The sequence below is a fragment of the Asterias rubens genome, chromosome 9 (genome assembly GCF_902459465.1).
Source record: "Asterias rubens chromosome 9, eAstRub1.3, whole genome shotgun sequence".
NCBI classification, from domain to species: Eukaryota; Metazoa; Echinodermata; class Asteroidea; order Forcipulatida; family Asteriidae; genus Asterias; species Asterias rubens.
The window spans coordinates 4909573-4920992 of NC_047070.1; the positions used below are offsets into that span (position 1 = coordinate 4909573).

Sequence of the window (11420 nt, forward strand, 5' to 3'; positions counted from 1 at the left end):
TCACATTATTACTCCACATTTATTCACAAATTACAAATTTGTTGTTCACAATTCTTAAACTCCACAAGGTTGACACAATCAGATGTGTTGGGGTTTGGAAAAAAGAAATCAAACCAATGAACACATTTTCCAAAAGACCACAGTCTTGAAAACTAATATATTCATAGTTTATTTAAATTGCTGCAGCAAGTGAACATAATAGTCTATTGTATTGTTGGTCACAACTTCTTTTGGAGCACCCTTTATGTTTAAACTTTTTCATCCCTTCAGCGACCTTGTGTCATCCAGCGACAGCTTACCAAAATGCCCATAACGGCCGAAAACAGTCGCAAGACTTAACTTTCTTGTGTTTAAACAAGAGCAAGAGTTCACAGAAAAAGTAATGTTTCAAGTTGACAATTTCCGATGCTTCCTATTTTACAAAGAATCTACAACTTTAAAACAAACCCATGTTTTTCTGTTTGTTAAAAATGTTCCTGTTATCTTCTTCAGTTTGTTCTGCAATTGCTCTGGCTTTATCAACTTTTGGATAAAACTAATGATGCCTACAAATTGTAAAGTCCTGACAACCTGCCTCGATAAAGAAAAATGAGCTGTCCGATTGGAAGAAGGGCAAAGTAAGAAATGAAACACATGAACATAAATTTAAATTGTCAAGGAATAACACTGACCAACCAACAAGAGGATAAGATTAAACATTGTTCAAATAGTACTTATAATTTTGTTTTTTTACTAACTGTAAGTTTAACATCACGTGGGTGACATTTACAATAACTCTCAAGAGTTTTTACAGTTTTATATTATATATTCTATACATCAAAATTAGTATCCTCTGATATAAGTATTGCTATTAATATTAATATATCCCATTTTTTTTTTTTTATCCCAAGTATGATGGAGACCAAAGAGGAAAGGAAACAAAGTTAAATATTAAAATGTAAACAAATAAGACTACAACGCAAATATTTAGATGGGTCAGTGTGAGCTAGGTTAAACCAATCTGAACCAGCTAAAGCGATTCTCAACCAGTCTTTATAAACAGCTTTAATGAGTTATGAATGGGTCTGAACTAGTTTGAACCAGCCTGAACCAGCTTGAACAATTTTCACCAAGTCTGTACAGCTTGAATGAGTCTGAAATGGCATGAAACAGTCCAACCCATTCTGAACCAGCTTGTACCAGCTTGAACCAGTCTGAACCAGTTTAAACCAGTCTGAGTCGGCTTAAACCAACCTTTTTTGCTGGTTTATAATTCGCGGTAGATTTCATCACATCACTACTAGCCGACTGCTGCAAGCAATATGTAAATTTATCAGGCAGCAAAACAGAAGCGGTCAATATTAAATAGGACTTCACTCTTGAAAAGTAATGATAGTTTTTCACAAAATGTACCAGCTTTCTTGGTATCACAGATCTGCATTTAGATGCAAGCTTTCAATGAAGTATAGTGCAAGAAATAAGACTAAACTTTCTTAGAACCTGTGACCTCGAAATGTTTTCATTACCAAGTAGTTTTAAACCCCCTTTCATGAATGAAAGTTATGCGTTACTCAGAACCAAAAAGGTTCTAAAGACGTTTTTCCATTTACATTGTAAACAATCTTGCATCTTTACACAAACTTACACATGTGTATTTTTTCATACAACTGTAAACACTGCGATCTTGTGGCAAAAAAATTTACCCAGTAGGTAAAGTAAGAGGATAGTTTTTTTTTCAAAGAAAAAAACTTCAAGTTCCACCCAATCCCTCAAATTGTGAAAAAAAAAAAAAAAAATGAGAAGGAAAGAAACCTCTGGAATGTAACTTTCTAAAAAAAAATAAGGAATCGATGAGATAAACAAAGAATAGGAGACAGATACTTTCCAAAATTGAGATGTGTTTTTGATGAATTAACGGCGGGCGTCACGAGGGTAAAACTCGGCCAGTGTGCTCTGGGGAATTCTCTTGAGCATTTCTTTGGGGAAGATTCGAAGGAGCTGCCAGCCGATGTCAAGCGACTCAAATACTGTACGGTTCTCGTAGCTCCCTGTAAGTGAAAAAAAGACAAACAAAATATTTTAATATTTAAGTGTTTAAAAACGCTGAAAAAATATTTGTTGCTCCAGGTCTCGCGCTGTTGCGCATCAGTGAGCTAAGCCCAAGCTTATCCTGTTCCAGTTTCCCGCCTTCATAGAGCTAAGCCTATGTATTATTAGCTAAACCTCATCATCAGCACTTAAAAGGGTTGTGGTACCTTTTGTTTTTGGCCATGACATGAATCCCTACTCACTGTGAATAAAGATGTATGTAATGTAATTTACCTGTAGAAGCTTCAGCTTCATTAGTCGACAAGTTTTTAAAAAAAAATGAGAATCATAGAGCGATGTTTTCAGGAGAGTCGCGAAATACAGTATTATTATAGTACGTGTTTTTACAGGTACCCCCCTGGTATACAAAGTTCTAAAAATTTTACTTTTTTTTTCATCACGTGAATTTGGTTCACATACGAGAAAGGTAAAAAAATGGTGAATTGTGGTTATTCTCCCAAATCTAAAATTTAGCATTTCTTCAGTGTCTCTTATTCATCCTGTGCTGTTAGACTTGTAACTAAACACACAAATAAGTAAATCAGTATAGATGGAAATTTGCATCGGGATAACGATATTTAAATTTTGGTTTTACCCAAGTACATCGATGTGTGTTGGCACTGTATACTCTGGGTTTTCCCCCAAACTATGTGAACAAAATCACAGTCATTTTTCTCAGGTGGGATTCAAACACACGACCTTTGCAATTCTAAAGCAGTGTCTTTTTATTTAGTTCTTTTCTGCAAGTCGCCAGACACACAAGGCCTGAAGGCCACTTCAAGGTGTGGGCTACAATGTGTCACCTACTCCTGGGGCTGAAACAGCGTTACCCCCGTTACAGTCCATGTGGATGTAGGCTTGGCTATCATCCAACTAAATAAATAAAATAAATAAATAACATACCTTGGGCGATGAAGTTCTTCTCAAACTTGCCGAGAAACTCAAGATAAAGCAGATCATCTGGAGTCAGGGCTTCCTCTCCAACTACAGCCTTCATGGCTTGAACGTCCTTCCCGATGGCATAGTTAGCATACTGTCAAATCAAAAGCCACAACAGATACATGAAAAATGCTTCCTGAAAACTGCAAGTTTCACAGAATAAGGGTGGAGTATGTACACAAACAAACTATTACGGGAATGCTCAATTTAATAAAGAGGTTAAAAGGACATCATTTTCAATTGGCGACTTACACCTGTTGACTCCATGTAATTGCTTTTCCAAAACGGAGGATTTAATTGGATCATGCACAAATCAGTGGTGCTGCTGAATGCCCAAGGCAAATTAACTGCTCATCCATTAAATGCCCAATCTTATAGCCAAGAAGTTTGTTCAGAAAAAAAACAAGCGTCTTACCAGCTGATTGGAGACGTCTGCATGGTCCTTTCTTGTCATTCCTTCACCGATAGCGGACTTCATCAAACGTGACAGAGACGGAAGCACGTTGATTGGCGGGTAAATCTATCAAAACACAAAGATAGATTTTGTCATCTAAGATACCAGTTATTCAATAAAAAGCTTTCTACAGCAAAATTGAAAAAGGCTCAAACTTTGTTTTTCTTTTGAGTATTATTTTATTTTTATCAAGTTATAAACCACAATGGAAACTGACTGGGTAAAAAGTAAATGTTTGTGGGTTGATTAAGGAAAAGAAATTGGGTAGTCCGGTTGTCATAGTGGTATTTGTCCTCGCCTTCCACCTCTAGGACCCTCGTTCGTATCAGTCCCTACCTGACCACAGCGGGTTTTCCCTGTACAGTGATTAAGTTTGCTTTTCTGAGAGTCCTTGGCTTTACAACAAAAATCAATTTAAATCTCGTCTGAAGCCCTGAGAACAATAATAATAATAATAATAAGACTTGTAATGCGCACATATCCACCCTGCTGGGTGTTCAAGGCGCAGTAAAACCAAAAACAAAACACAACACAAAGAAAAACAGAAACAACAAAATTAGTCATTGAAAACCTGTGACATAAGATAAGTTTTGAGAAGAGACTTGAATTTTGCGGTACAAACACAAGATCGAAGATTAAGTGGTAGAGAGTTCCAGATGCGTGGCGCGGCTGAAGAAAAAGACCTGTCACCCCATGAGTGTCGAGACTTGGGTTCAATGAGGAGAAGCATGGAACTTGATCGAAGATTCCTTGATGGAGTGTAAACTTGAAGCAGTACGTACGCAAAGCATGTGCAATTGTCAAAACAACCGCCCAAGCTGTGGTTTCGAAAAGGGCTTCTGTTTGTCCAGGTATTACCTGTCTGTTATGAAGCTGTCTGTCCACATAGATCTGTCCCTCGGTGATGTATCCGGTCAGATCAGGAATAGGATGGGTAATATCTGCAGAGGAACAGAAGTTGCAATCACACAAATTAAATAAATTTTAGTGTCTGTGCTTTTTTAGAGAACCCAACAGGGCCCAATTTCTAGCTCTGCATACCGCCACTTTTTGCACTTGCACTTACTGTGTAAGCAACGAGTTTCTGCAATAGTTAAAGGTAAGGATAAAAACCATCATTGTTTCTACCTTCTGAACAGGTAGCAGTTAAAAAGCAGGACAGTTCTTTTCAGAACTGAGAAGTCTCCCGTAAAAGCTACGATGCGGTAGTAGAAAATGTAGCCAGACAGTTTTTCTTATGAACAAACTCTACCTGGCAAGTAGACATACACATGGTGTTACCGCAAACCCAATATATATTGATACCTCACCATGCAATGCCTCAAATCCCATACACTTAAAACACATTCGAGCCCGAGGTCAACCACCACCCCAATTTTATATTCATGACTCCGCCCTTACCATCATTAGGCATAGTCAAGATAGGTATCTGTGTGATGGAGCCGTTACGTCCTTCCACACGGCCGGCTCTCTCGTAGATTGTAGCCAAATCGGTGTACATGTAACCAGGGAAACCACGTCTACCGGGCACCTCCTCTCGGGCAGCCGACACCTACAAGTAATAAACAGAGGAATGTGTGTAATTTGCTTTGTCTTGTACAGACTGAGCTAATGATCAAACAACAGCTAAGCAATTTTTAAGAAGAAGTCTTGCAGCATCATCACACTTGAAAAAATGTCCTGGCCTTAATTCTTTTTTTGAATCAAGTTACGCCTACATTAACTTCCATACTTCATGAACATTTCTGTAAAACAGGCTTACGAGTGTCAGTGTGTGTTGGCCGTGGTCATGTCGCAGGGGTCAAAATTAAGTGTATGAACATGCTAGTCAGCAGGGCTAGTAACTCTAAATTTTTAGTAGCACTAATGAGATTTTGGTAGCCTGAAAAACACGTTATGTCTTGAGTCATGGCAGGCTCATATTGATCAACAAAAGTATTTAATTTTTCAATACCCTCAGCACAGTTCATTATTGTTGTGATGTCGATTTTTGCATTATTTTTCCACTAGCCTGTCGGGCTATTAAATTGTAAAAATGAATAGCCTGGCTGTAAATCTGGTAGTCCCGGGCTAGCGGGCTAATGGCAATTTCGACCCCTGTGTCAACGTGCCATGTGTGGTGAGACACTGTGGATTCAAGGGCAAAATCTAACTGCAAACAATGAACAAAATTAGCTTTTGGAATAGATTCGTCCCTAGTGCCATTGGCGAAGACCTGTTCCTTTCACATACCAGCCATGATTTTGTAAGGACAGATTAAACTGCAATGTCATGAGACCTTTTCATCTCTCTGTGATGCCGTCTGTTCGACCAGGCATGGGTTGATGATCATTCGTTACAAAACAGCTTTCCAACAGTCAGATAGTGCTTCCGAAATGTGAGCGTAAATCACATATGAGCCAACAAAATCTGCATAATGTCTACGAGGACCCAACTCCAACCCGGGTTTCCTTCAGTAAATCCTTTTCTCTACGTACCTCTCTTAAAGCTTCAGCGTAGGAGCTCATATCAGTCAAGATGACCAGGACGTGTTTCTCACATTGGTAAGCAAGGAACTCCGCTGCTGTTAACGCCAGTCGAGGTGTAATAATACGCTCAATACTGGACAATCAAAACAACAATAACAACAACGGTTACAGTACCCGCTGCTAAAACATAGGATTTGAACTGCCTCTAGCTACTGGGCAATCTCGGTGGTCTATTTGGTTTAGAATTGCAAAGTCGTGAGTTTGAATACCGCCCGAGTAATATGCCTGTGATTTTTTTCACAGAGCTCGGTGAAGTACTTTCGAGTATACAGTGTTAACACACATCGGTGTATATGGGTAAAACCAAAATTTATATGCTTTATCCCTGCCGCAAATTTCCATCATAGAGAGGCCGGCTTTTGCTGGACTTTTCTTTTCTCTGCGGGCTTGGTCGTGGTTTCTCTCTTGGAATTTCTGATTGCTTTCTCCAATTGTTGCCGTTGTTATTGTTTTTTAATAATAATAATAATAATAATAAGACTTGTAATGCGCACATATCCACCCTGCTGGGTGTTCAAGGCGCAGAAAAAGGTGTTATTATTATTATTATTATTATTATTATTATTATTCACTGGATATGTACATGCATCGTTTGTTAACATTGTCTCTGCTGTACATTGTCTCAGAGCTTCACCTTGAACATCTCTTAAGATTGATTTGCTGGAAAATTATTATCCCCAACAAAGGGTAACTGACTTACGTTGGGTCATTGGCCAGATTGAGGAACAGACACACGTTGTCCATGGAGCCATTCTCCTCAAAGTCCTGTTTGAAGAATCGAGCCGTCTCCATATTCACCTGATGGGAATCAAGAAAAATAATAATACAACATTGTGGGCATTTCACAATAAAAATATTCATAAATCACATTGCAATAGCACAAATCTTATTGCAACTCACACCACGTACTTGGGTCAGATATGAACTTGGCTCAAGGCATTCATCATAGTGTATGAATTACCACAGCACCCACAGTATTGCAGTGGTGCCCTGTGCTTTTGCTGGCATGCTCTTTGCAAAGTTCCAATACAAACCTACATTTTCCTCATAAAAGTGCCCCTTTCTAGGGGAAAATTGCTGTGCCACGTCAAGAGCGAAGTTCAAGGTTTGGTGTTGGTTGTTTTTTCCACTTCAAATCATTTTAGTAAATCAAGTAAATAATCAACCAGAAAACTTGTCAATCAAGCAATCAACCATTCTTACTTCTATCAAGATTTCAAATAAAACTTACACCCATAGCAGCAAACACAATGGCAAAGTTGTCTTCATGTGTGTCCATGACGTCCTTGTGGGGTTGCTTGACGAGACCTGCTTGCCTCACAATTTGTGCAGCAATCTGGAAAAAAGAACGATCAAAGAACTTTTCCATATAACTATATTTCACTGCGTGAGAGTTCATAATTAACATCATTGATTTTACCAAACTCTTCCTAACTTAAAATTAATCTTAGGACTTTGGACAAGTTAAATTCTGTATCCATAGACACAGACGCATTGAACCCATCCTAAGTTAGGACGAGTAACTTGAGCTAGGATTAATCCTAGCGTTTCATGAAATAAACTGCTGCTTCGCTTATGATGACACAGCCCCTTTAACAGGCATGATAGTTGCCTTGGAAATAAAGTTTGAACAATATTTTCAGCACACTACCTGTCATCGTGTCAATAGACCTTGCAGGCTATTTATTCAGCTTTTCTGGGGGGTTTTAAGGGCGAAACAAATGGAATTCTGAATAAAGTAGGAAGAATATCATGTCTGCTATAAGTGAATGAATTTGTTGGTGATCAATTAACTGATATGAAAACGGACCAACAGGTACGAAGCTCAACATGACCATACCTCGTTATGTGGTAAGCCAGCAGCGGAGAAGATGGGGATTTTCTGGCCGCGAGCGATGGAGTTCATGACATCAATGGCGGATATACCCGTCTGGATCATCTCTTCTGGATAGATACGAGACTGAGGGTTGATTGGCTGACCTGCAAAGAAGAAAAACAAAAAATTAAACCGGAAATTGTCAGGTTGTTGTCTTCAGTATGGCTGAGTGGTTTAGAGCATTAAATTCAAGTTGTGGTGTTTAAGTCGTTAAGTGGGTTAAGTCGAATCCCGGTCATAACACTACAGGTCCTTGAGCAAGATGCTTTACAATATATGCTTCTCTTCACCCAGGGGGAAAATTTGGTACCTGTGATGGTAGAGGTTGATATCGTTTTTGAAAAAGAAAACTTCTGAGTGCCACGGCAGCTTGGGGTTATACATGTATGTTCCTCAGGGAGCTGAGAGAGCTTACAGGAATGTCATTGGCCATAATGACAAGGGCACTATAATGTAAAGCGCATTGATGTTGTACACATTTACAATCTAGGAAAGCTCAAAGCCAAGAAATAAGGTTTGAGAGTGACAGTAGAAAGCAACATACCTTGAATATCCAGAAAATCTTCTGCTAATACTGGAGGTCCTTTGTCGATGGCTTTACCCGAACCGTTAAAAACACGACCTGGAATGTGACAAATTAATGTTAAAATAAGTATTGAACTATTTGATTCCATTTCTTTTACAAATTTCACTGGAGCAGTGGTATAACGAGAAGGGAGGGGGAGGTAAGGGTGCGGAAGACCATCTACTCAAAACCCTTGAGAAACCCCTAGTTTCTAGAAAGAAAGAAAACCGTCTTGGTACGCCACAAGAATAAAAATATTATATAAATAATATATGTAAATTTAAATTACATAAAATTTCACAAGATGAATTGGATACAATACAGGCTAGTAGAAATGATGCATTGTCGTTGACACTTACCTAACATATCTTCAGACACAGGGATGCGTAAAATATCTCCAGTGAATTCACAAGTTGTGTGTTTTGCATCAATACCTGACGTTCCTTCAAAAACCTTTGAAGAAAACACAAATCAAACCAATTATGTTCTTCCCCAATCCCATCCCCAATCCATCAAAATCCAACAGCATGTTGTTTTTGACTTTGTTGGTTTTAGGGAACTGTCTAGTAAACTGATCAGAGATCATGCTCTACATGGGATCAGGCATACCACATTAGTCAGAGTCCAACAATTTGGCAGTTGAGTTTCTACATGGTTTTTGGATTTTGTTAGAGTGAAGAAACAGGCAACGTATACAAAGATAAACAAAAGTGTTGTTCCTACTATTAATTCTGTCTGGGTTATTACCTGAACTACAGCCTTTGACCCGCTGACCTCTAGCACTTGACCGCTCCTCTTTGTTCCATCAGCAAGGGTCAAATTGACAATCTCCGCAAATTTGGGAAACTGTTTAATTAAGTAGAGTGGGGGAAAACAATTAATATTAAGGCACATAAAAATGTAGTGTTTAAGAAAAGTTCTGAAGAGTGTGAATAATTACTTTATATCATTTAAGACAGAGGAGCAAAATGTATTAAACCAACTGGAATTACCTATAGAGTGTGATTTTCTCTCTGAATTTTACATTTTAAAAAGCACTCTACAACAAGTATTCTCTTGTTATTGATGAAAAAAACCCAGCAAATTAAAGAGTTCTATTTAGTTATTTTCATTCGGCTAGTGTTTAAAAAGCACTAATTAAAAGATGTTCTACCACGTATCTTTGGGAAAAGTTGGCGAATCCGATGCAGATGAACAAGTTTGTCAACCATGTACAGTGTACAGCACAAAATTTGTATATTAAACAGGCAAAACTACAATATTTCTATTCATTTAAAATGAATGACTAAGGCTAAGTACCAGTATTTATTATAATTAAAATGTAAAGTGCATTGAAATTATTCGTTGATGTAATGCGCTATGAAATAATTAAATTATTATTGTGAACGAAAAAGTGGTTGTCTGCTAGACTGATTGGCTCGTCTTTTGAAATTCTGATCTTTGCTGAAGCTAAAATAATTTAATTTAGGTTACCTTGACGTCATCAAGAATGACCAGCGGTCCGTTTACACCAGAGACTGTTTTGTAAGCTGGGAAATAACAAAACATATTCAGTATTACATCTTGAAACAAAGCTACATCTTCATAAATAAAACGCATTTACGATCATTATTTATGTATTTAAGTAATCAGGCGACTATATTTACAACACAACTTTGTTCCGTCAACCCATGGAGGTAGAAAGGACAACCCTCTAGTCCCGAAAACCTATTCTTTGAGACTTACAATAATAGGGCGTTGACTAGGAAAAAACCTATCTTTCAAAATCAAAGTTTCATTAATTCAAACCAAACTTATAAATTACGTGTAAAATTGATTTCGAATTGAATTTATAAACAATGTTCAACATTTCTTAAATTTACAATTAATTTGATTCAAATTAAATGTAAATTTAAGAAATGTTTTGAATATCCAACCAATACAGTCAGTAAATACTCACTTATCCTAGGATTTGAAATGTAGTTCCTTTTTACTGCCATAGCATGTTCCCTATTCGCTTCGACGCGAGTTCTCGGGGCCCCGACTCCATTCTCCATAGCGGATCAGCCTCGCCCTTCTCTGACCGTAGAAAGCGCCTGAACTCCCCCTGTCTAAAGCTCGAATAAGATGGTCGACAGCGGACGCTCCGTATATTTTTTTTTACCTTCTTTTTAATGGAGTTTTTCACACAGATGCTCACAATTTCAAGTTCCAGAGTAGCTTGCAGTGTCCAGATATATATTCCCCAATTTCCTGTGCTTCTTGAGTTGTGAATTGAATGATAAATAATGGGTTTAGTTGTGAATTTCGTCAGCAGCAATTCAGTAGGCTGATATTTTTCCCCGTGACCGAGGTCATCCTAATATTTTTTACAGATATCACTCACGTGATAAATTAGACCATTAATTACGTATAGCGCCCTCTATCAATGTGATCTAGCTAGCGCCCACAACTTCACAAGTCGTTTTATTTTGTCCACGCCCTCCAATCAAAGAAACTTTGTTGACTTAGAAAAGTCAAAGTAAAATACTACTTTTCATACCAACGTTTGCACATACAAAGTGGTCTTCTTTTCATGTGTGAGGTTGCAAATTTCTGCGACTGTAGAAAACTTAAAGTAAAAACAGGTTTGACTAAGATCCATGATAAGAAGTTTAGGCGATACTAGGCCTACATATTGTGTACGATTTGGCTTGCATTATTGGAAAGTCTGTTCTTTGGAAAACTTTAAAAACAAATTCTGGCAATATCTTGAGTATTTACCTTGAATCACCATCTGTAGCCCACCTAGTGCAGTATCAGATAGTCTAATCATGGAGCGCCATAGCTCCATGGTCTAATGCAAATAGGGAAAGTCTCTATAATAACCTCACGTTAAAATTGTAGGCATATAAATTGTATTTGATACCCTTTTAGTGCAAAAATTAAAAAAATCTAAAACATGATATAAAGATCTTTCTGAAAAAATGAGTCTCTAAAAAATTTTTCTTCGGGGAAATTTTGGTTTATTCT

The 11420-nt window shown here is 37.8% G+C and overlaps 1 protein-coding gene across 1 annotated transcript; it reads right to left on the reverse strand.

The window, feature by feature from the left end:
• LOC117295122 (V-type proton ATPase subunit B) lies at window positions 1-10756 on the reverse strand. Its single transcript, XM_033777688.1, has 14 exons — window positions 10369-10756; window positions 9903-9958; window positions 9177-9275; window positions 8789-8882; window positions 8409-8486; window positions 7829-7968; window positions 7220-7324; window positions 6689-6786; window positions 5938-6061; window positions 4862-5012; window positions 4319-4401; window positions 3422-3526; window positions 2971-3100; window positions 1-2027 (listed from the first exon to the last, which is right to left on the reverse strand). The coding sequence occupies exons 1-14, from the start codon at window positions 10463-10465 to the stop codon at window positions 1891-1893; spliced, it is 1497 nt and encodes a 498-aa protein (XP_033633579.1). The 5' UTR covers window positions 10466-10756; the 3' UTR covers window positions 1-1890.
• Between the last annotated feature and the right edge of the window lie 664 nt (window positions 10757-11420).